This window comes from Macadamia integrifolia, chromosome 5 (assembly GCF_013358625.1).
Source record: "Macadamia integrifolia cultivar HAES 741 chromosome 5, SCU_Mint_v3, whole genome shotgun sequence".
In the NCBI taxonomy this organism is placed as follows: domain Eukaryota; kingdom Viridiplantae; phylum Streptophyta; class Magnoliopsida; order Proteales; family Proteaceae; genus Macadamia; species Macadamia integrifolia.
The window spans coordinates 6,286,431-6,312,775 of record NC_056561.1 but is presented as its reverse complement, the minus strand read 5'-3'; the positions used below and the strand labels follow the sequence as shown (position 1 = coordinate 6,312,775).

General features: G+C 40.2%; 2 protein-coding genes across 3 annotated transcripts in view; one reads left to right on the top strand and one right to left on the bottom strand.

The window, feature by feature from the left end:
- Window positions 1–4,214: 4,214 nt before the first annotated feature.
- On the bottom strand, window positions 4,215–10,592 carry LOC122079300 (protein SET DOMAIN GROUP 40). The gene is made up of 6 exons (XM_042645658.1): window positions 10,441–10,592; window positions 10,168–10,315; window positions 9,927–10,058; window positions 9,695–9,835; window positions 7,954–8,247; window positions 4,215–4,986 (listed from the first exon to the last, which is right to left on the bottom strand). Exons 1-6 carry the CDS (start codon window positions 10,584–10,586, stop codon window positions 4,309–4,311), a joined length of 1,539 nt encoding a protein of 512 aa, XP_042501592.1. The 5' UTR covers window positions 10,587–10,592; the 3' UTR covers window positions 4,215–4,308.
- Window positions 10,593–10,838: 246 nt separating this feature from the next.
- The window catches only part of LOC122079301 (NADH dehydrogenase [ubiquinone] 1 beta subcomplex subunit 7-like), a 15,983-nt gene continuing 476 nt past the window's right edge, over window positions 10,839–26,345 (top strand). The window contains exon 1 of one of the 2 annotated variants that reach the window (XM_042645659.1): window positions 10,839–11,178. In XM_042645659.1, the coding sequence (XP_042501593.1) occupies window positions 10,873–11,175 (303 nt within the window). In that variant the 5' untranslated portion in view covers window positions 10,839–10,872 and the 3' untranslated portion in view covers window positions 11,176–11,178. Of the gene's footprint in view, window positions 11,205–26,345 lie in introns of both variants that reach the window. The other variant, XM_042645660.1, reaches the window with a different exon arrangement.

Below are 26,345 nucleotides of genomic sequence, written 5' to 3'. Positions count from 1 at the left end.
TTGGGTTTGGTTGAGACTTCAACCTTGACCCAGCCCAACATTAGGCATGAAATTCTCAATCCTATTCCCCCATATGAATTGAAATCTCAGTCTAGGCTTTATTCCGATGCAAGTTGGGCTAGGGTGGTTTGGGCTGACCGAACTTTTTTGACATCCCAACCCTAGAATATAATGAAGTGAAATTGATACAAATGAATAGCTACGAGGGGCACATCAGAAAGTTGTAATCAGCCTACAACGCTTGAGACGAGAATATTGCGTCAAAAAATATTTCTTAATCAACACACATGTAAAAGGACCCCAAAGTAACCAAATCTACCCAAATGGAAAAGGCCCAATGTATTGGATTTTAACCCAAAAAAAAAAGTCCATTCATTTTTCACAGCGTCAGAAATTCTATTCTTAAGAGCACACAAGTCAGCGGCAAAATCCATCCATTTTTTTTTCCAAGAAGTCTCATATTCAAAATCCAAATGGGCAAAACCATGGGTGTTATAATCCGTCGGCTTGATTTGGTTTCATCGATTTTGGTGTAAGAATGAGTGCGTTTGATGTCAAATTTTTTTTGTAATTATTGTTTTTTAATTTTAATTTTTTTTTTTTATCAATTTCTCTTATTGGTTTATTATTGGTTTGATTTTGATTTACCATGTAAATTTATTTAAAAGGATGAAAAAAATTGTATGTTTTAATCTGATTTTTTCTGATTTGAACTAGATTTTTACACCATTTGAGAAAACCATCTAGAGCCTTGGGTCATCTTCTTCTCCATAACTCTCTTTTGCAATTCTGTAAGTTTTGGTGAAGTTCATCCAACAAAAACGAATAGGAGATGAAAATTGCTTCAATTGCAACAATCTCTCTTTCTCTCTCTCTCTCTGCTGTCTTGGCAAATACCCTCCTTCACTGAGTCTGCTTGATCTCTCTTTTGGTTGTTGCTGCAGTTCCCCTCTTTCACCGAGTCCAACAGAAAGATAACTAAATCCCCTCTTTCATCTTTGACTCTTTTTTTGGGATATTTTATGGTGTATAATACGTTTAAATGCATATTATATGTGCTTAATACTTTTTCTTTTTTGGTATACACTTAAAATATTTTTAAAGCAAAAACAGAATTGTTGTAGGTTTTACATTTATTGTGTCAAAATCTTACCAATTTGGTGGGACTTCCCTTCCCTTTGAAAGGGGATAAATTGGAGGCTACATCAGTAGATATGGAAAGCTTGTTTTCAAATGTTCTTTGTATACTTAACCACATACACCAATCAAATACATTTTTTTTTTTTTTGTGATTTGTTAAAAACAGAGGACAATTATCTTAAATCCTACCACACTAAAACCTTGACATACAAATAGGGCCTTTCCAAAAATTTAAAGGACCAGTCAGCATCAAGTCACATTGAAGGGGAGTGTCCTTTGGGAACATATTAAAACCACATAGGGATTTGTGAACCATCCCTTGTGTTGGAGGAAAACTTTTAAACATTATAAATAATTTTAGGAAGATGTTCCCTGAGCAAGTGGCATATAAAAGTGCACCAATGCATCACACCAAAATGATATGTATATAGGACGGTGAGGTCATTTCATGGGATGAAAGAGAGAGAGTGGTGCTACCGAGCTGTTTACATGTAAAACATTTCTTATTTTTGTGATTGATGGGCTTTTGGAAGAGTTACATCTCATGATAGATCTTATTCATAGCATACTTATGTTTAAGTTGAAATATTGTTAAAAAATTCAGTTTAAACATAGCCAAGGGCACAAAATTCCTTGACGGAGAGGCAGTGAGTGGCAATGAGGATCATAAGCCCTCCAACTATTGGATTCTCACTACACTCACCGCAGAGAATTTGAGTCCTATCCATGACGGGCATGACAGAGTCCAAATGGAATTTGGCCCCTTCATTTTCTTGAAAGCCATTATAAGATCTACCCCAGAGTAGCCTTTCTCAAGGATCATCTAAAATGAGAAACTTGAAAGAATGGAGTTCTAGAGAACTTGCCATCCTTGGAATATCCAATTGATCACATAGCTTTGGTTCCAAAAGTGGGTAAAGGTTTCTTGCAATGGCAACAAGCCATTAGAAATACTGCACCAGCTCCCTTCTCAAATTAATTGTCCTCTAGGGAAAATGTAAGCAATCATATATGGACTTATCTACAATAGAGAACGTATCTTTCTTTACCATTTACTGGGGATAATCACATAAACATCCTATCAGCTTGTACCAAGCCTCCATAACTTAGGGGTATTAATTGGTTCGGTTTCAACTAATCAATTTGATTCATAATCGATTCAGATTGTAATAGACTCAAAATGAAAGCAAGCTAAAGTTGCACCAACTCTGAGCTCTGGGGCTTGTTATTTCAACTCAACTCAATTCAGCCTTATCCCAACTAAATGAAGTTGGTTACATAGATCATTTTTCTCCAATCAGGTTATTTAAAGTCATTCTTTCTTACTAGTCCTAAGCTCTACACCTCCTTTTTCACCACTTATTCTCCAGTGGTATGCTTATTCTTAGCTCTTTTAGCTTACTGAAATTGAACCAAGTCACCCCTACATATATTGAATCATTCAAAGGCCTTTGGTATACATGTCTATGCCATCTCAAATGAATTTCTTAAAAAACTTTTAATGTATCAGAACTACTCCTAAATTAACTCTAATTTGTTTATTCCTCATTTTATTCATTCTAGTTTTTCCATTCATCCATCTCAAAATCCTCATTTCATCTAAACTAAGTTTATTTATAAGTTGTTTTTTTACTACCCAACATACAACTCCATAATAAAGAACGAGACTTTTATTTATAAATCTTAAAAAGCTTCTAATGTATCAGAACTACTCTTAAATTAACTCTAATTTGTTTATTCCTCATTTTATCTTCTCTAGTTTTTCCATTCATCCATCTCAAAATCCTCATTTCATGTAAACTAAGTTTATTTATAAGTTGTTTCTTTACTACCCAACATACAACTCCATAATAAAGATCGAGACTTTTATTTATAAAATAAGAATATGAGAGAGGGGAATATGAGAGGGTTTTCTGAGCTGACAAGGTTGGAGGAGCCAACCAATGGAAAGCATGGGACATGGTATATCAATAGGGCTGGCGTAGCCTATGCTACTTGCTCAAAAAGCACATGCTCACCAGGAGGTCTCAAGTTCGAGCCTCTTGGCTGTTACCTACTTCTCTCCCCCCCAAAAAAAAGAAGAAAAAAAGGGCTGGCGTAGCTTATGCTACTTGCTCAAAGAGACTTTTCCCCGAGAAATACCATTGACCAATCTTATACCCTCGGAAATAAAAGGTAAGAATACATAGAATGTTCCTAGAATCTAGAGAAATACAAAATCTGAAAAAATGACTCACAAATCTGATCCAACAAACATCTAGACTCCAGGTTCCTGCATGATCCACCTAATGCACTGTAATGGATGGGAGTTAATGATGAACCCTAAGACCAATCTCATAGCATCATATCATCATTGGTGAACAGCATAGTAATCATTGACAGAGAGTAGTATATTGCAGCAATGATATTTCTGACCATTTGATTTGGTTTCCTATTCATTTCAGTCTTCTTTCTCATTTCAACTCTTTGGAGAGGGTGAGCCACCGAGTGACCACAAATGGAGTGGACTCACAGAAATTGGGGCATTTGCATCTTGGGAACCATCTAAAAATGTGACCGGAACCATTTGGGAAGATCCAAACACAGTAGACACAATTATTTTGGTGTGCAGCAACTGCATTTTGAGAGTCCATGCAGTTGTATGGTGCTCATAATGGACTATAATGCATGCTACCTAAAGGTCCCTAATTAAATCAGTAACAAATGGGATTCGGCTCCTGTCCTGAGCAGTGATTGCGCAGGTCTTGCCCATAGCTACCTGGGCGATCGCCACGTGTCCAGGCAATGATCCAATAGTTTTCCGTGCCTCGTTCCCTGCGCCTCTGTCCAAGCATTGGATCATTGCCTGGACACGTGGTGCTCGCTCAGGTAGCTGTTGGCCATGATCACCGCTAAGGAGAGGAGCTGGACCCTAACAAATGCAGGAGTGATGTTACTTCATTGTCGAAATGATTCTCTCCTTTCATTTTGTGTTATTCAAATATTCTGGGCATACAACCTGATTTCATGCAACCATTTCAGGTACAAAACTAAAACCAAATATTATTAGAAAACAAGTGTTTCCAGCACTAAAATTTTAAGGATCAAAGCACCCAATTCAGGCCCCTTCAAAGATGGCCAATATTAACTCTACTTGCTCTAATGCTACCACTATCTCACAATATTGCATTAGAATATGTAATTGTTGTCAAATGAAGGTAACATAGTTCTGTTGGATGAAAGATTTTGCGAAGAAAGAAAATTGATAGCCTCATTGCAACAAGAAACACAGTTGACAAGTATATTTTTATACCTGAGCCTCCATTGAACTGCCAATTTCCATCTGCCCATTGACCTTCTAGCTTTCCTAGACAATGGGATCACATTACTTTCCTTCAGCAAACCAAAGGCTTTGAAGAAAGCACGAACATCATCTCCTGAAGTAGATAGCATCTGTTCAATCTCTTTGGCAGCTGGATCATCTTGCAATTTTACAATAACATGTAGCAGCAACACATCTTCTTCAACCGCAGTTGGGAGATTTTCTAGAAGTACACGGCAGTTGTTTCTCATCCACCTCATGATGGAGATCTCATTGTCAACTGACAGTTGGGATCCTGAATATGCAAGGTGCCCAAGTGACCTCCGCTGGTTTGGTGGGGTAGCCCATAAACGTAAGGTAGACAGTAGGGCAAAAGATGGCTTCCCATCTTGCTGGATATACAGTGAATCCTTGGGCCATGAACTAGAGGAGTGAATATCAGCTTCCAAATGGATAAAGGCTTTGTCATTTGGGTTCGCATTTAAAATAAATCCATAGTACTCAAGAAGCTCCAAATTTGTGTATGTTCCATAACTTAAAAGAACCTGAAGAAAAGAAGGTGCATACTCAATTCCAGTTCACTCAAATCAACCACGGAACAGAAATCATTTAGAAGAGATTCATAGTGCTTTAAGTAGAAGGAGGTCTTCGAAAAGGGGGGGGGGGACTTAAACACATTTAGAATCATCCATGGTGGACAGTAATCTGCAAGTTCAGAAATATCTATACTGACCCAAACAGATAAATTAATTAAAATGAACGAACAAGAATCTCTCCACAAATTTAGACTTTGCCACACATGGTTACTAGATCCAGATACAGCACCACAAGGAACCATATGAGGTTTTGCAATAGTTTCTGAGAAAACAATCTCCCATGTTGACATATTACTGCAATCCAACCTGTTCTTATCATGTTTCATCTTGTTCTTCCCTCTACTACATTCTATGGATTCAATTGTTATTGGCACCTTCTCATGGGCTTCTACATTAACGGCTATGCAAGCATTTACATTTTAACAGATAAATAATTCATTGAATAATTAAAAGTTGATGTGAGCCCCATGAAAAAATTAATGTACAAAAATCATAAACAAGTGAATCAGGAAAAACATTGGTTTCATAGAACCCATTATATTATGTCATTTCAACAGTTAAAAATGGTCTGCATTCCCTGAAGCATTATATTTTAAGTATATGAAGTTTTCATGATTCCAACCAAAGCTGAGCCATATTAACTCTTCAAGCATACAGTTATTTCTCTTCTCTCTTTCTGCAAATTCTTGATATAGTTCAAGGTCATGCCCTAGATAATACATCCCTTGTGTCAGAAGCCTGTGTTCATGCTACTGTTAGCCATTAAATGCAGGAAAAGTCGGTCAATAGATATACTGCACACTTTACATGAGAAGCCACGATAAAGGATAGTTTCCTTTCCATTTTTTTTTTTTTAACAAACTCCATCATTTAAGCTTTTCATTTTCTTTAAGAAAAAAAAGGCAAATAATTTTCACTCTAAGTATTAGTTGGTCAACTGTTAAATCCTCTCACGAGCAGCTGTTAGATGTAGACAAATTCTGGACAGAATAGGCATGCTCCAAATGAATCTACATGGGGAAAAGAGATCTAGCTTCCTTTGACAAAGGAGAGGGGTAAAAAGGAAGGGATAGAGAGCGCACCCCATGAACCCACTTTTAAATGTTCTAACTGCTCTTCCAGTCATCCAGAGGGATCTCTTCAAAAATAGCAAGTCAAATTATTGAAAGATTCACTTCCCAATCATTCAAATTTCTGCAACAGTGGGGGATCAGAATATTTGTCCTGTGCACAAGCATGGATATTTGTGTGTTTGTGTGCTAGTGAATGGATAATGAGAACTTTGCTGAGGAATAAAAAATCGAAATGAGTCACTAGGTGTTCAAAACTTGAACCTGCATGCATCGAAACTATCCCCTCTATCATACCATTAAACATCTTATTACCCACCATGTAGGGTGTACACATACATATCAATCCAAGCATGCTTATTTGTGTGATGCATAAATATAATTTAATTGTAATGATGGAAATTCAAATGAGAGACAATAGACAAGAGGCTGCATTGACCCACAACTCCCTTAGAAAAAGAAGGTAGCAAAATACACAAAAATTACTGAGGACTAATATCTGGAACCATAACATAGGAGACCTAGGCACTCTTGCCTCATTACCTTAACTGCAAAAGCGATAGTTGATACAGGTACCATTGGGATCAAGAATTAAGCATATAGAAAATTTGTGAAGGCAGCAAAGAGGGAATCATCGCTGCACTGGAAGGCTGGCACCCCTCATGCAGTTTAAGTACAAAATATTAGACGGTCCTCCAATCTCCATACAGGAACATGAAGGCTACCGATAAATAGAAACATAACATGAAAAGTAGATTAAACAGTAAAAGTAGAGTTCAGAGGATGTAGGTTTCTTCTCTATGTTAGTGAGACAACCAGAAGTGCTTAGTATCTCTTTTGAGTTAATTTTGAATAGTAAGTTACTCTTGTAAGAGAGCCTTCTGCCTTTGAACTGTGACGCTAGAATAGAATTCCACAACTGCTCTACAGCCACACCTAACTTAGAGTAGTTCATCTTGAAGCATATATTCCAAGAGCTATACATATTCTAGCGCATAACTAATTAAATGGTAGGAGAGGGTAATTATATAAAGGAGTATGAGGACAGATACAAGCATTTGGAAGGAATATTCCATTTTTAACAGTGTCCAAGGGGTGAAAATGAAGGCATTGTCATTACCAGGAAAAAAAAAAAAAAAAAGGCAGTGTCATGGTGGTTGGTATGTATCCTCCAACGTAGTTAAATATCACTCAACCCTACACATTTATAAATCGGGCTGTAATCTGGTAGAAGTCCCACTTTCACAGGGTCCCTAAACAATGACAAATGCTATTACCAGTGTTGAGAAGTATTTAAATGTGCCAGATTTCATGCATCATATCATGGTTGAATATCACCGGAACATCATTGGTTCCATGTCAATGCCAGTCAAACTCAGCTTCATCTCACCTTTCTTTATACGTCAATGATGCTAAAGGATGTGTAAGAATTAAAATGACCAAGCCACAGATGCAATCTCATAGGACTTCGTTTATAATTACCCCATTTTAACCTTTAACCGTTAAAGCTGCCAAACATAAAGTGATCGGAAATACGATCCTATCAATTAGTTCAACGTAAGGATAGATGTCCTAAGAAAGTGCATTGAAATCTATATCAACACTTGTCAATAACAATAGAATGCAAGCACACAAACTTCAGGGGGAAAGCTAATAAGTACTATAAATGAATAACCCTCTTTTTTTTTTTTTGGGGGGGGGGGTGAAGAAGATAAAGCATTTTGTTACTCTCCCAAAGATTGGGGGAAAAAAATAATAAAAAGCTACCCATTAAAACGGGAAAAAGACAAGGGCAACCATATTTCAGCATGTTTTACAGTAAAGACTCAAATGAGTTAGCATGTACCTGTTCACCTTTCTTATATTTTTCCCTTGCATAGAAACAATATGCAGCAATATCATCCCTGTATTCAGCATCTGTCAACCTCTGAGAGTGGATATCGAATACATCAGTCTCTGACTTCTCTGTTGTACCATCATTCAGAGAAGAACAAACTTGCGAGGAAGAGGATTGTCTCCAACTTTCCTCAACTTCTGATGGAAGTGACTCTTCTCCGGGTGCAGCATAATTGAAAAAGTCACCGACCGGGCATAAACACCCTGCATCATCCCATGGTATATGCATTGTACGAGAAGATACCTTCATGCATGGGGAAAATTTGAATAAGAAATAAATGAGAAATGGTAAGTAATAACTACTGTCTAAAGTAAATTTGACTCAAGGCAGGCAAATTCATGTCCTTGATGCTATGAAGTATACATGACCTGCTAGAGATGCAGAATTCCAGCAAAAAGAGAAGAAGAAGAATCTATTATTTCGGGTTTGGCTAGTTTTCTAGGTCAACCTGAACCTGCGGTTCAGTATTGGTTCAAGTTAGACTTAATTTTAAGTCCAATATGGGTTATATGGGCCACTGGCTTAGTGTTTTTGGGTTCTCTATTGTAATGAGCCAATTTTATAAGCACAAAGATGAGAGATTTGAAGCCTATATGGGATTAACTGGTTAGTTTCTATTTTGTAGTAGTCCAGCAACCTTCTATTTTGTTTTCTCTAAAATTCTCTTGGTTCTGCATAAGAGTTACTATGTTCTTGCATTTTTGCAAGGTTATAAATTGTTAAGATACAAGTCATGAGTTGGGGACATAAATAAAGTAGTAGGGGATCACATACTACCCTCACAATTTTGACAAAGTATAGCTCTATGCTTGTTATTTCATTCTACCGCATTCAACTTACTTCTCTGGTTATCTTCTGAATTGCTACTCTGATTTCTACCATTCGACATTGCTTGTATTAGTTTCAGACTAGGTTTTCACAGTTGAAACAACCTTCTATCCAACCTATCGATCCCATGTTGTAGGCAGTTTACTGCCTAGTGTGACTGCTGTAGCAGCGTTGTTATCTTCTACTTTCTATTTTGATGCAAGTTACTAATTTCGTTCACTTATCTCATGACCTACTTAGCTACTAAAACTTTGCTAAGTTTCTGTTTTGATTTCATTTACCATTCTATGATTTAACTGCTGTTTTTCTGTGCTTACTACTTCTGCAATCCTGTTTTTAGTAACTTACTAATTTGGTAATACCTTACTATATCCAAATCTGACCATTGGGTTGACATCTAATTATTCTGGACTATTCATCTCATCATCTAGGCCATTCGACCAGACCTTGGAACCCATCGGGACTTCCTGGATCAGGTTGCCAAAACTTCACTTTATTTGAGTTATCTTGACCTATGGTTCAAGATCATGTGTTGGTTTCCTAAACCCAGCCTTTGGGTGATTAGCTAGCCACCAGCTAGTGATAGCCAAAACACCTCATGAATGGGCGATAACCCATAAGCCAGACAAAATTCACAACCCCTAAGTTTTCCTACTCAGTGCTTTAGCAAAGTTTCAATAACCCAAAACAACTTCTACTGTGGCAATCTGACCTTTCCAAAGAACTAGCAAATTGCAAAACAAGTGAATGACCTGCACCGATGAATTGGCAGAACATATCTAAAACACATAGACCAAACATATCTTTGACTCTTTCATTTAACAAAAATGGAATGCTCTTACAGGTAGACCAAGAGTCTCACAGTTGCAGAAGCCCAAAGCCAAGACCTAAAAGTTAAAAGCTGTTGCCTTAACTCAAGGTCCTTCATAAGGGGAAGAGCTTCTTTCCAGTCCAGCTCAGCCTTTGAAGTAGCCTTTTCTGTAGCCCAGATAGCTTCATCCACCTAGAATTCCAATTTAAAGGCCTCATGAATCTTTTTAATCTTAACAACAAAAAATTTTCAAAAATCCCAAATAGAAAACTTGAAACAGAACCTGCAGAGCTTGAGTCTCTAAACAAGTAAAGCTCGCCAAAGTGTCGTAGGACCGTGGAAGCTGCATTAAGTAAGGGTACCACCAAGAATCTTTGCCTTTACCCATTTCAGCCAATAAACAGACAATCAATATCTGCATAAAAGATTAATCAAATACAGATTAAAAATGCAAAATAGATGAGAATTTTCTAGATTTCTTAGAAGAAAATGGAAAAAATTTAACAATTAAACAATCATAAAACCTGAGTAGGGGAGAGGTGGGGGTATCTGTTCACGGAAGAAGCAAGTTTCTGGTCTTTCAATAGACATTCACTGGTCATCAAAGCCGATTTTGGAACTCTGAGGATCAATTCCCCTCTCCCAAGCTCACGGGCAGCTGCTAACCCTCTACTGCAGAACACCCAGAAAAGAGAAGGAAAGGAAGAGATCCATGAGAAGTGTAATTTTTTATTTATTTATTTTTTCATTTTTGAAGACTGAAGTGGAAAAGAAATGGATGAAAGGAGGCTCTTTACCCGCCTGCGTCAGGAAAATATGAAACTAAAAGGGAGGAACCCAGACATGAACGAGACCCAGATTGGAACTGGTCAGTTGAGTCTGAAATTCCCAGCGTCGCAGCCCACTTCAAGAAAGATCCAAGGCTTCCTGGGTCTTCTTCCATCTCCTCTGCCTCTCTCTGGACTTGCTCCTCTCGATTGCTACTCACAAAATAGATTACAGAGATTTGGCAAGGAAATTCTGCCAGACCGGACGGTCGAACGCCAACCAAGAACCGATAAATGATGGTTCGGCAACAAATAAACCGAAATAAACAGTGGATCAAGGTAAATAATTTAGACTACTAAACGATGAAGCAACCCAGTTTTACGAGGAAGGACACTATAACGTAGTTGAAGGAAACGGGTAAGCGAGGAGAGAGAGAGAGAGAGAGAGAGAGAGAGAGAGAGATGGAGGTTGAAGGATCATCGAAGAAGATGATAGCGACACAAGAAGAGATGGTTCAGGCTAGGGTTCCTCTTGCTTACAGAGACCAATGTGCCAACCTCCTGGTACCTCTCAACAAATGCAGGGTTGCGGAGTTCTACCTCCCATGGAAGTGCGAGAACGAACGTCATGCCTACGAGAAATGCGAGTACGAGCTTGTTATGGAGAGGATGTTGAAGATGCAGAAAATCAGGGAAGAACAGGAGAAATTGAAGCAGCGGCAGAAGCAAGGAATTCCTCTAATTCCCAACACTGCCAATGTCTGACCGGTCAGTTCTTTCGATCCATTGTCATGGTAATCCAAATTCCAATTTCTTCTTTTTTCTAAGATTGTTCGTTTTCTTTTCCTGATGTGTGAGATTCTAATGTGTCTTCTCTCTTCACGGGGTCGGGATTGTCGTTCTAGGGTTTTAGTGGTGTTTGCTGCGTTCTGCTACACCCCTCCATGAATCTCGCAGATATAGAGGTTTTAAGATGAACAAAGAAAATTTTCGGTCAACTGTATTTAGTGTCTGGTTTTTTCCTAGAATAGTAAGATTAGACATTTTGTCGGGGCCTTTTATATTTCTCCCTTTCGTATGCTTTAGGCACTATGTTGTCCATATGGTGTGAATCAATCAAGCAGAGAAGGAAATGAGTAAGGAACACTTGGAGCTTGTGAAGCATATTTCTGATGTGTTCTAGGGTAAATAAGATAAGATTAAAAGAACACAATACCCACAGGACAGGAACACAGCAATCCAAGTAAGTGCACGGTATAGCAGAATAGAAAGTCAAATAAATCAAGATCCAAAGGTCAGATAGGGCTGAGATCGATTAACCTCTTACTAGGATAGTTAATCTGAGCAAGCTGACCTGATCCAATGGCTGGATCTGCTATAGCGAAGTATAGCAGAAAGAAAACTTAGAAATAACAAGATTTAGTAACTAAAAGAAAAATAACATACATTACTCCAAGTAGGTTTGATGATCTCAAATTAAGGTCACATAGAATTCTAACAGGGAAGAAGGCAATAGAAAAAGAAGAGATCATTCCAAGGGCTGGATTGGATAGAATATCAACTTTGTTCCCCACAGCCAGAAACTGGCAACATAACAGAACAGTAAAGTCAGACTTGCAAAACAATATGTAACAGTGACAATCAATTGTTAAAACAGTAGGGACTAGGGACTAGTTAGGAAAGATGAAGAATATATCTGACCCTAGGAATCAAGCGACCAACCAGAACAGAAAAAAGAAACAGGAAAGACAGAAACCATGGTGACTTTCTGTGCTTGGAAATGCCCAGAAATTTTGATGGCTTAAATAGGTGTGATAGAGTAATGAGTTAGATTCAAAATGAGAGAGGAATACTCTTAGAAGTATTCCCACGATAGATGGGATTATACCTTGCAACAAAATCTGACAGGATGGAAGGGAGTAAGAGTAAAGAGAAGAGAAAGAAGATAGGGAGGAAAAAGATATGATCTGGCTTCACCACCAGGACTTAGGCGAGGCTTCATCGCCAACCTCTTCAAGAAGTCACCACCATCTTGGTTGCTGCTACTTCACCATAGAATTGTTATTCAAAGTAGAAGTCTAGAAGACATCTTTCTTGAGCCAAAATCGTGGGAGGCTTCTCCCCATCTCTTTTATTTATAATGGCAAAAAGTCATGACAAGAAATAGAAACTCTTAAACATAGAAAGAAAAATAAAAGAGAAATAACTACTTAGCATAAGTCTTAATGGTTAAGTAGCTTGATTACCTAACTACTTGTCCTGCAAACAACTAAATAGCCAGACAACCTGGGCCCACCGAATCTTCAAACAAAATATATCACACAAGGCTGGCTGCTGGTTTCTTAATGGGCTTTAGTTTGTGACTTAAACCATAATTGTCATCTAGGCTTCAAGGTTTTTTTTTTTAGACCTAGGCGTTCCACCACCTTGGCATTTTATTTTATAATTATAGAAGATTAAATGTTTTTTCTAATATTTTGACTGGGGGTTTGTGTAGAATGTTTATATAGAAAAGAAGTTGGCAAACCCTTACCTTGCCACAAATATCGAATCGGAAAAAAATTAAAGAACTTCCCTAGCGCTTGACCTCCACCCTGGATCGCTGGATAGCCTCTCTCATTTATGTAATTTGATCCCTCAAAAATGTCTGAAAACATGAACTTCCATAATCTACTAGTTATCCCGTAATTGCTGTTGATACTTGTGAGTCAGCCAGCTTCAAAGGAAAGAGGTACAGCCTGATGCACGGGAACATGCTTTTGTATTAAAAAACAGAAGAAAGAAAGGAAATGAGAAGAAGATTTCATCCTGGGATGAAGGAACCCTTCTCTACTACTTGCTTCCTTGGTCAGTTGGTTGTTTTACCTAAATTATTTGTCTTTAATATAACTGTGAAAATTATAAACAAAGGGATTAGGAAGGGAAAGAGAAAATAGAGTACAATTAGTCGGTGATATTTATCCAATTGTGCACACGTCCTTTTCCAACCTCCACTACCTTATGATCGTGTGTGTTTTTAATTACAGACTTACAGTACACCAAATGGGTCTTTAGGGTGGACAGTTGTGTCCATGAACCTTGGAAATGGGTTTATGCCCCTTTGGGTTTGAGAAGTGGGAATGAGACTGTATCCATGCTTTCAGATTGTTCATGCACTCTTAGGTCGCCTAGGTGCAGCCTAGGGGACACCTTATTGCCCCAAGCGTTTAGGAAGGCCCTCCAAGTCTCCAACGCCTCAAGTCGCCTAGCTCTTTGACAGCTATGACTTAAACAGATTGGCCTGATATGGGCTTAAGTGACTGATGCAGAAATGAAGTTCTACACAATTAGCTGTTTTAAACAGCCATCGGACAGCCCATAACTAGCTGATGCGGACCCCATATGAATGCTAAGATGCTAGCTAAGAAGATTCTCAGACTAGGATACTACTGAAACACAATGGAAGCAGACTAATGTAGAACTAGAATCGGCAAAACCAACCTAGTCCCAAAACAGCAGGATGCTCTCGAAGAACAAACACAAGTCAAATTAGGATAATAGCACAACAGATCAGATTACAAGAGAAATCAGATCCGAAACAGTTGAAGCTATTGAACCAAATACTAGGGTTTCTCTGATCAGATTAGGATCGATAACAAGGGCTTACAAGACTTCAAATAGGTCCAAATCAACTTAATACCATGAACCAAAGTCCACGAGAACAGTAGGAACTGAACCAGATCTGTCAATTTCAGTTTTGCTTTGTCACAGGTCACTAAAAGACAAGAAAAGGGAGAATTTTTAAATCTCTCAAACCACTGGTCAGAAAGAGCTCCCCTTTGGGTCGAGTTCTTCCCCAGGTAGGACCTATCTTTGATCCAAATTTCAGCCCAAACTGATGGCTGAAAGTGTTTCTGGCAACAAGGGATCAAATAGGAAAAATATGAAGATTTTCTGGACAGAATTGAGAGAAAAGTGATTTAATTAAATACCTATAACAATAGATCAGATTTGGATCACCTTGAGTATGGAAGAAAAGAGGGAGATAACTAGAAGAGAACCTCTTGTGCTTCACACCGCAGAGAGTTAATTGGATCAAACACCAATTCCATCAGCCTTGATCAAACACAAGACAAATCTCCATGTAGAAGACAATAGCAACAACCATTAATTTGTTTATTAAATCATCTAGGCCTTTAGGAGCCTCCTCTTCTTTATTTATAATGTTAATGGGGGAGGGAATTACAAAATAGAAGGTTCCTCAAAAAGGAAACCAAATATTCTCCTAATACAATAGCTACTAAAAACTGAAATTAGAAACTATTGAAAATTGAAAAAGGAAATTAACTACTAAGGACTTGACTCAATTAATAACTTGACTCATAAGGAAACAAATATAACTCAAATCAAGCCCAACTAGAAAGGAAACTAACTAGTAATCCCGTACTCAATCTTAGAGCCCCCTTTTTAGACCCATAAAAGTGGTCTATTACACTCAAAACACATGGGATCGAAAGCCTAACATGTATGGAACCCAACCCTAGGCTTATTCCTAATAAAACAAGCCTATTTTGGTAATTAATCTGCATCACAGACTATGTGAACTTTGTCAAGAAATGCCACAAATGTCAGATATTTTCCAATATCATACACATCCCACCGACGGAATCTCACTCACTCAGTTCTCCTTGGCCATTCTTTACTTGAGGCATCAACATCATAGGAAAGGTCCACCCTAAAGCATCCAATGGTCACCAGTTTAGAGAGATTTGATTATTGAAAGAATGTGTTGAATGTGATTCTCCCTTTTCCCCTCTCTACTCTGATCTCCCCTCTCTTCCCTAAGGATTCTCTATCACCGACTCCAACAATGGATCGTGACTTACATGGGGTTGTGATCAGCGGTGGTGACTTCAATCAGCTGCGGGGACTTCGCAACGACGAAGGTTGACGTGCAGCGGGAGGCGAGAAACTGGGAACCAGATATTTCTCTTCGTCTTCTCTCTCTGCTTCTACTTCTTCTTCTTCTTTTCTTCTTGCTTCTATCTCTCCGTCTTCTCGACTTTTCTTTCTTCTCGGTTCTTTTTTTTTTTTTTTTTTTTTTTTTGGGAAGGGCAGAATTGTAATTACTTGAGACTCAAGTAAACCACAAAAGGGTGTATCACATATGGGCAGGGGTCTAATTATAAATAAGAAAAAAAATGAGGGATATAAGGAATTAATAGATAAAAGAGGGGTAATTCTGAAAAATCAGAAGAATTAAGAAAAAAAAAAAAAAACAAAAAGAATTCGTATGGTAGAAAAACAAAGGTTACTGCTGGCCGACTAAAGGGGCAGTGAGGAGGAAGGAGAAAGAGAGATCCAGGTGATCGACTGAGATCCTGTGAGGTGGCCGACTGAAATGGTGTTGGCTACGGCAAGTAGAGGCGGAAACCAGGGATCGCCGACTCCAACAATGGATCGTGACTTACATGGGGTTGTGATCAGCGGTGGTGACTTCAATCAGCTGCGGGGGCTTCGCAACGACGAAGGTCGACGTGCAGCGGGAGGCGAGAAACTGGGAACCAGGTATTTCTCTTCGTCTTCTCTCTCTGCTTCTACTTCTTCTTCTTCTTTTCTTCTTGCTTCTATCTCTCCCTCTTCTCGACTTTTCTTTCTTCTTGGTTCTTTTTTTTTTCTGTTCTTCTTCTTGCTGCTCCTTTTCTCTTTTTTTTTTTTTTTTTTGGCTGCTGCCGGAAGGAACAGAGAAGGCGGAGGGCAGGGAGGGTTTGGAATTTTTTTTTTTGTTCTCAGAATCGGCGGAATCCGACACAGAGAATGGGAAGGGAAGAAGAAAGATGGGGAAGGAATAGGATCCTTCGGCTCTGATACCAAGTTGATAGAGAATCCTTAGGGAAGAGAGGGGAGATCAGAGTAGAGAGGGGAAAAGGGAGAATCACATTCAACACATTCTTTCAATAATCAAATCACTCTCTAAATCTTCAATCAATTACAACCAATATATAGGAAAATAGGAACATGAAATTAGAAACTTAACTGAAATGGAAATTAGCCTAAACTAGGAAACAACTATAAAAAGGAAACCAAAGCAAGGAAATAAATCCTACTCCTACGTTCAAGTGTGGAAAAATAAAAGCATGAAATAAAATACTAAGTAAACTACTAATTTTATTTCCAACCCTTGTTGGACCAAAACCCTGGGCTGGACCGGTTCTTCTTGGCTCTTGGCTTCCAAAGCCGGTCATGCTGGTCCAACCAAGAAAGGGCAGCCGTATCTGCATCAGTTTATCTTGGTGGCCATTGATTATTTCACCAAGTGGATAGAAGCTCAATCATCTATAGTCCTCACATCTGCTAAGGTGCAAAATTCATCCAAGAAAATATCATTTGCCGATATGGAGTGCCCCAAGATCTGATATCAATCAAGGATTTCATTTATGGGGCAAAACTAAGAAGATCTGCACAAAGTTTGGCATCAAAAGATAGAACTCTACCACTTATAGGCCATAGACCAATGGGGCAATAGAAGCAGCCAACAAGAACATCAAGGTCATCCTACAAAAAATGACCGAAACACACAAGGATTGGGTGGATAAATTGCCACTTGCTTTATGGGTATATCGGACTTCTTTACAATTCTCGACAGGGACAACTCCTTTTACCTTGGTATATGGGGTTGAGGTGGTTCTATCTGTGGAAATCCTAGTATCATCCCTAAGGGTGCTCCTAGATAGTTAGTTACCTGAAGGAGAATAGGTGAAGACCAAACATGATGAGCTCAATTTTCTCGAGGAAAGACGTATGAAGGTCATGGATAATCTAAAGAAATATCAACTGAGAATGACAAGGGCCTTCAACAAGAATGTGAAGCCCTGTCACATAGAAGAGGGTGAGCTTGTTCTTCAAGAACAAAGAGCCCCAATTTCAGACCCAAGAGGGAAATATAGGCCCAACTGGAGTGGCCCATTCACTGTCAAGGAAATTCTACCAGGAAAGGCTATGAAACTCATAGACCACAACGACGAAGAAATACTCAGACTGGTCAACATGGATCAACTCAAAAGATATTATGTCTGAAAGGGTGAATAGCTCAAACTATGCTAGACCTGATTCCTCTCAAGGGATACGTGGGCAATTTGACATGTGCAAGTGCGGTCTCAACAATCTCAAGGCAATAAATTGGTTCCTAGATTAATAATCAAGGTATCTAAAAAGATCATCATAGCTTATGTCCCCCAAGAATCACCATTTGGCATACAGGGCCATTAGGTATCTGTCATCCACCTATAGTCCTTCAAATTCTTATCCAGCATTCCATCCCCCAAAAGTCACCACTCGACACTAGTAAATCAAGGCCAATTCATTCCCTACCCTTGGTTAGTTTAAAAAACAAAAACAAAACTTTGATGCAACTGTGGTAAAGGCTAATGAGGGATACTTTGAAAAATCATATCTACTCTTTGTTTGTGATGGTTTCAGGAAAGGTCATAGACTCTTTGGATGAGACATTGAGAAAATGGACCTTGGACAAAAAAATTATGGCACCAGGACCGCTAGAATCTATGAATATGTTAATGATCAGTCGGATTGGGTGTATAGAGTTACATCACAATTTACTTCAATAGGTGCCTCAACACTGGGATACTAATCTTCACGTATTTTGATTTGGGTTGGTTGAGATCTGCCCAACTCTTGAAGAATTCTGAGTTTTTATGCTATCTCCAGCTAAGGGCAGATTGATTCAACCATCTTTGAAAAAAGACTACTTAGAAGAAATTCAGGACTTTTTCCGATGGGAAAAAGAGGAAATGAAACAGTTCATTAGATACAGGAAGATTGACATTTTGAAGGTGGCCAGGATCTTCATTCTGTATCTATCACTTGGAGGAATCCATCAGCAAAGATCACAGGATGCTTATCTACTTTGCATGATAGCTCGCTAGTTCTTCGAACTTCTGGACGTGATGCACCACTTGTTCTGATGAAAGTGATAAAGCAATTGAAGGAAGGATGTGATATCATCCCCATGGTCCTTGCAGAGACACTCAAGGGATTTGATGACATGAGCCATAGATTTGGACTTGATCATTATCAAGGAAGTCCTACTATTTTCCAACTTTGGCTACTTAAAAAACTGAAGCTGATCAGGTCGTTAAATGAATGCCAACTCGGAGGTCTTTGCTACCAAGTTAAGAGGGAAGCCCCAGAATTCAAGCTCATCGTTGATTGGGAGGAGTACCTACAAGGAAGAACTGCACAGGATATTGTATGGAGATACCCATGGTGGCCATAAGAGGATATTTTAATGAAGACCCCTGGATACAACTATGTCAGGTTGATGGGATTGACTAATACGTCCTTTTCCTTGCCCACTTACATCAGCCGACAGTATGGACTAGAAGCAGAGGACCCAGAGGAGTTGGTGAACTTTTACCTACCCCAAGAACTATCTCCCCACATTGTTACCTATCTATCCTTTCTGTGGTAGGAAAGTTATTTCCATTCTATGTAATTCACTTGGTAGTAAAGTGAGGTGATATTTAGATTTTCGCGTTATTCTGATTATTCTATTGAAGACTTGAGTTGTGGAATTAATCGGGCCTAAAAATTCAAATTCTTAAACAAAGGAGATTTTCTTTATACTAAAGATAGATTTCCATTCATAAAATGCCAAGTCTTGCAATACAAAAATGAAAAAAAAAAAATGATGAATAAACATGGGGAGGGGAAAAGAAAAAGAAAAAAAGATATACATATGCTTGTGTTTGCAGGAACTATAAGGCTAGGTCCCTAAGAATCAAAATCCTCATCCAAGCTATACTCAGGGTCAGCCTCAGGGAACATCAAGGAGTTATCAGGTGCCAATCCCAAGTTCGTTATCCTCCGACTAAGATTTAGGATTTGAGTGTCCCGTCGGGAAAGCTTTTATTGTTGGGAGCTGACTTGTCTCCTCAAAGTAGCATTGTCCCCGTCCTGGGAAATACAAGGAATGGTCAAAATAAGAGAAAATAAAGAAAAAAGGACAAGGTTAAGGGAAGTAGGATACCTTACGGAGCACCACCTCGCATAAACCCTGGTGCATTTGCTTAAGGTCAGCGTAGGCCTCCGGAGACACCTGATGAAGATGATATCAGCCAAAAGAGGTTAAAGGACAATCAAATGAGAAGTGTTTGGGCACTCACACAGTCTTAGAGAATGGGCAGTCTAAGGGAAGCATCTATATCCAGCCTACGCTCAAGGAGTTGCGGGATATCAGGGTTGGCTGCATTAGGATAAGACCAACCCGGGAAGCCATGAAATAGGATAGTGGCCATGTTGTGAGAACCACCTATAGCAGTGGAAGGCCCGACACTGGAAGAACCAGTAGCACACGATTGTGTGAGGGTAGCGGCTGGAGATGCCTCTGTCCTCTTTGTGAAAAGGGGCAGGGCGTCGATTCCATCCTCTCTCCTCTCCTCTTTTTAACAAGGAAGGGGTGTGTCGTGTGTGTTTTATTTGCAGGCCTCGCACCACTGTATCATCGCTCGAAGATACGTGGAGGCATATTTAGTAAGAGTATAAAGTTCATTATTCGAGACGGGGATTTGATGATGGTCCAATACCGGGATCGGGATCATACAAAAGGGTTTGGAGTCGCCACCTAGGATTATGGGCCTTGGACATGGGGGTGGGCCCAATTCTGGAGAAAAGGGCCAAAAAATTGGTTTGGTCCAAAGATTTAGGGTAAGCGTCAAGCTATAGAATTGGGAAGGTGTTAAGCACCCAATCTTTCTAGTTCAACCGGTCTTCCTACTAAATGCTTAAGAACGAACATTTTCCACGATTATTCTTATTCCACATGCATGGCTAAGTTATCACACATATATACATTGACTGAATTTAAACTACTATATACACTAAAACAAGGTCTATATAAAGTCAACATTATGACAAGTTGGTTGAGAAGTTATACCTGAACTTAACCCCTGTTTTGGGTCAAGCCAGGTGGGTCCCTGATTAGTATCGGCTCGGACTGTCTTTTGGATTCTCCTGGCTCAGGGGAAGATGGTCTTGATCTCTAACTTCCTTTTTTGAGAGATGCTGATTGTGATTGTATTCAGACAGGGTTTCGGCTAGGGACTGTTACTTTCGAATTTGGATTCGGACAGAGCTTCGGTTAGGGAAGGCTATTTTTGAGCTTAGGTTGAGGTGGCACTCTGGTGGGGATAGGCTAGGGGAGGGCTAGGCTGAGGTGGCACTTCTGCAGAGCTTCCTGTCACGACCTACCCAACATAGGCCCACGGGCCTAGCCCACCAAGCCCATGGACTTAGGCCAATGGGCTAAGTAAGGTCCAAGTTCTAGAGTTTTCTACAAAGGTGTAGTAACTCTAGATATTTTATCACAGATATTTATAGAAGATATTTAAAGGAGATATTTTGGGAGAGATTTCTAGAGTTCTCCACTAAGGAGGTGGGAAACTTCTAGTTTCCTCCCCAACCATTGGATGGAGGACATTTGTAAATATCTTAACCATCCATTGTAACTTAGGGTGCCTATAAATAGGTGTTGCCTCATTTGGCAAAGGCACTCACTAAGGACCAATCAAGAGTGTTCGACCAAGCAAGTGAGTTCTCAAGCCTTGTACTTAAGAGTTCTCTAGTGCAATACAAGTTTATTCTTCTCAATCTCACTCTTGTGTTCACTTTTTCTCTTCCCAAATCTCTTAAGGAGGGTGGTTAGGCTGACTTAGTGCTAGTGGGAGTGCTAAGTGCCGGCGCGGTTGCTTAGAAAGGTCTAAGGCCGTGACATTCCACTGGGAATGGCTATTTTTGGAAAGATTCCAGGGGCACTCGGATAGGGCTTCCGTTAGGACTGCTATTTTTGGAAAGAAACGGATTGACCTAAAAATAGATTAAAGACCTCCAAAGTCCGAAAGAACACTTTGAAGATCCGAATAGAGTTTCAGATCTTAACAAAGATCTCTTCATAGACCCGAAGAACCTTAAAGGGGGGGTTTCTATTTCTGGTAAAACTCAAGAAAGGAGGGGGTTGAAGAACACACTACTTTTCAACCCCCTCCTTTTGGAAAAAATTGGATTGAATTAAGGACTTGGATTAAAGATCTTCAAAGTCCCAAAGAACACTTCGAAGATCCAAACAAGATTTTAGATCTTGACGAAGATCCCTGTGAAGGCCCGAAGAAAATCAAGAGGGGGAGGGGTGGAAAGTTTCACTACAATGGAGTGAGGTGGGATTTTTTGTGTGTGTAATCCAAAGGAGGGGATATTTATAGGTTTTTTTGGCCAATGGGAAAGAGGGAACATCTTTATCCAATGGACGAAAGAAGGGTTCTTGCCTAAAGTGGGGGGAATAGGGCTTTTATACATTGGGTAAAAGAGGTTCTTAGACCAAAATGGGTGGGGCAAGGTTTTTGTCCAATGCGTAAAAAGTGGGTTCTTGGGAGAGAGAATCCTAGCTAAAAAAAGGGCCTTTTGGTCTTAAGTGGGTGAAGAGGGAATTTCTTCACCCGTCGGGTCAAGGGAACACCAATCCCAGCCATTGTCGGTGGCACGAATGATTGGGCCGAAGTGCACGGGATAGGGTCATGGGTGTGTGGCGCAACGGCAGTGGATGGAAAAGTTGGGCAGCACATGGTGCGTGGGTATGTGCAGGTTGGCCCGTGGGTCAGCACACATGCATAGGGCATGGGCATAGGACAGTGTTTGCGGGGGCACGGGCCTGGGCCTGTGGCAGTGGGGGCGCGAGACATAGGGCGGGGACGTAGGTAGGAAGCGCGTGGCCATGGGCCTGTGAGGCACAGGCCAGGTATACTGGTGCAGGGCCATGGGCATTTGGCAAGGGGGTGCCAGCTTATATGTGGGAGCATGGACTGCAGGGCACGGGGTCGTGGGTCTGTGTGTAGGGGCATGAGCTGTGGGTGCATGGGTGGTGTATGGCTAGTGGGCAGGGGCTTGGCTTGGGTGGTGCATGGTAGGTGCATGGCAGGTGGGCAGGGGCTTAGCTTAGGTGGTGCATGGTAGGTGTATGGTAGCTGGGTAGGGGTTTGGCTTGGGTGGTGCATGGTAGGTGCATGGCAGCATGCTCTGCAACCCATGGGCATCAGCCATACGCCGCGGCCATGGGCAGCAGGTATGGGCTGCGGCCATGGACAGCAAACATGGGTTGTGGCCATGGGTAGCAGGCATGGGCTACAGCCATGGGCAGTAGGCATGGGCTACAGCCAAGGTTAGCAAGCACAAGTGTGGGCTGGCCTGTTGGCCAACACGCACAGTGCACCCATGATTATGGGGTTTTTTTGGTGACGATTACTAGAGATCTGTTGGTCAAATTTTGACGTGCCATATATCGTCAAAATCGTATTCTTGAGCACTATCCATCCATACGGTCATCTTGACTAGATTCCTTTGTATATAAAAAGTTAAAATTGGATCCTCTTCTCTCCCGCATGGGGGTTTTCAGGGTTTCAGGTAGGAAAATGTTTCCATCAGCATCTCTATCGATCGGAAGCCAAAAGTTTCATCCAAGATCTATATTTTTTCATAGCCAGAGGAGGGTGACAAAATTGAGAGTCTACAGAATTCCCCTCTTTTGTCACCTGCCTATGCCAGAGGCCTAGGGGAAAGAAAAGAACAACCACATTTTGTCACCTGGAGAACGTACTGCCGTCATCTTACTCATTTATGATGGAGTTGAAAAATACAACCGATAATATCTCTAAAGTTTTAAGACTTGCCGGGGCTGCCAATTGGGGGAAAGGAATTCGCTACTCTTCCAATCCTGTAAAAAGGTTAGTACTTTGATCTTTGACTCTTCCTTTGCTGGGCCTCGCTTGTGCCAGTTTAGGGAATATAATCTCCAATCTGGATCTCCAATCCGAGGCTTGTCACAACAATTTCAAATTATACCGGATTAGGGCACGGGTGTAACATCCCCCCCCCCACCTTACAAGAATTTCATCCTCAAAATTGAACATACTTGGCAAATCAAACAATCCAGGATACTGCTTCATCATTTCATCTTCTCGCTCTGAGGATGCTTCCTGTTTGGGTGGTTCATCCATTTCACCTTGACGAAGGAAACGGTGCAGTTGCAAAGAATGGGACTATATGTTAAGTCATGTTAGATCACTTATGCCTATAAGTTTTAAGTGATGTTAGATCAATTATGCCTATAACAGACCTACTTATTTAAGTTACCAACTTAAGCCCATAAGAGTCCGCCAGCATTGTAATGTTTATATTGTTTAAGAAAAAGATTATGTGGGCCGTAGTTGTTGACTAGTTAGTTGCTTGGAGACCAAGTAGTGGTAATTTCTATTTATGTAGTAAGTTATTTAGCCCATAAGTAGCATTTTCTTTTATCTTCTTTCCAAGTTAAGACTTTCTATTTCTTGTATTGCCTTTGGGTTGTTATAAATAAAAGAGAAGGGGGAGATTAAAAGGTGTCATTTCTTATGGAGCTTTGCTCCTATGGTGCTGTAGGCAGCAGTCAAGGGGGTGGTTGGTAAAGCCTAGCCTAGGTCCTGGTGGTGAAGCCTAGGTATTAACCTGATATTGAAATCTGAAATAAAATGAAACAAAAACCAGAACCGACCGAAAAACAAAGTAACTCAACGGTTTGGTTTTGGTCTCCCCCATTCCTTGATCGAAACCGATTCAGCCCGACCAAGACCAGGCCAAACCGATCGTTTGGCACCCTTACTTATGACCATGTCTTCTGGTAACTCAAGCACATGAACATTGGGTCCAATTCAAGGACCCATATGCCTCGAGTGAAATTTTTGTGCCCCCATGGAAAAACTCTTCAGAGTGGTGCATATTATTACTATATCACCGGGCTTAAACTCAACATACCGTCGATAATGATCGAATGCTTCTTTATAAGCATCGTTGCTAAGGGCTATTCGTCTACAAACATTTACATGTAGCTCTATAACGTGTCATAGGAACTCATCTGCCTTGACACTGCTGTGTGCATCTGATGGAAGTGGTACTAGGATAATAGGTAGCTTGAGTTGGAGTCCAAAAACAATCTTGAACAGTGTGCAACCTGTTTTCTGGTTAACAGAAATATGGTGGGCCAATTCTGCAATGTCTAAATAGTTGGAAAATTGGGTTTTGACCTGGGCGAGTCACCCAAGTCGAGTCAAAATTTTGGAAAACCTGGTCAAGTGTCATGTAGATTTGGCCTAGGTGAAAAATGACAAGACTTGGTCATGAATCGTCTAAGTCAAATGAGACTCTAACTTCTTACATGTGTCACTATAAACTCGGCGAGTGTAGTCATTTCTTAAAATAGATAGCTGGCTACATGATTGTTGAGTAAATTAATCAATAAATGTAACTAATAAAAGCAACAACAACAACTCAGCCTTTTCCCAACTAAATGGGGTCGGCTGCATGGATCCAAGAAAAGAAAAAGAGAAAGGAACACAATAACAACTAAACATCCTACCTAAATAGGGTCTTGATGGATCCTTGCCCTCCAAACAACTCTGTTTGAGGTCATACTAGAATCAAGGTCTAAACTCTACATGTTCTTCGGACACTGTCTTTTAACTAAGAAAAACTCACATTAATGTTGAATTACATAACACTTGCGGTAGGAGACATGCAAAGAAGCTCCACACCTAGGCATGACTTAGAAACGCAAGGCTCCATAGAACATAGGCCACAAACCTGAGCATGAAAAAACCCTTGCAAGTAACAAACCCACGAGAATGCAACAACGATTTTATAAACAAGGGGGGGAGTGATGTAGATAAGTCACTTAATGGGCTTATTTTATTGCAAATAAGCCTTGGGTTGGGTTATGTATGTGTTGGGCCTTTGATCCCATGGGTTTTCTTTGTAATGTGCTACTTTAATGGGCCTAAAATATGGGTAGAAAGTAGGAAAACGGGATTTAATTCATTAGCTTAGTTAGAGTCCTATTTTGAGTCTATTTCCTTTGTTATTTCAGTTTTTGATTAGTTTAGGTTTTCCTATTAGTGAATGACTAGTTAGTTACCTACTCTATGTTGGACTTCTAGTCTGGTCTTACTTGGAGTCTACTCCTAGTTAGGTTATGACTGCTAGTCTGCTCTCTTTATATATAAAGGAGCTAATGTAATCTAATTTCAAAGATTTGAAGAATGATGAATTGAGTTAATGTTTGAGAGCCTTAGGCTGTGTGTGATTCTCCCCGCCTTTATGCGATCCCTCCCTCCCTGGTTGGATTTGTGCAATGTCTAATTGTGTGATCCCTTCCTTTCCCTTCTCTCCCCTGCAACTTTGAGTCTCATCTCAAGGAATTCTTCCTTACCCCTAAGGCTTTCTCCATCAATTGGTTATGTGACTCGCATCAAAGGTCTTAAGGCACGTGATGAAGTGTGCCATCTTCGAAAAATGATCCACCACCACCAGGATTGAGAGATGCTGCTCTTGAGTAGTTGGCAACCTGTGTACAGGGTCCATACTAATTTTTTTGCCTGGGTGCATGAGGAACGGTTAATGGAGGGTATAGACCTCGCTGAGCTCAGTTGGGAAATCCCAACCCGAACCCAGCTTGTCCAAGCATATCTCAGTCCGAGCAGGCCAAGCCTTACCCGAAAGGTGAAGCACCCAAAATGTACTTATGTGGTTATTAATAGGTACGAAGGTGGGATTCTGACTTTTGGAGATGTTATCACTTAAGCTCTGCCTATTTCCATAGTAGACTTGTAATTAAATTTTGGTTATTAATAAGGAGATGAAGGCAGGATTCTAACTTTTGGAGATGGTTTCACTTAAGCTCTGGCTATTTCCACAGTATACTTGTAATTAATTTTGGCTCAGGTCAGGCTTAGCTAAACCTGATGCCTCAATTCTAACTCAGCCTGGCCCGACCTTAGGCTGGGAAATTTCTAAACTCTAGCCCAGCCCACGGTCTGAAAAACGCAGACCAAGCCCCCTCAAACCCCACCCCACCCCCCCCC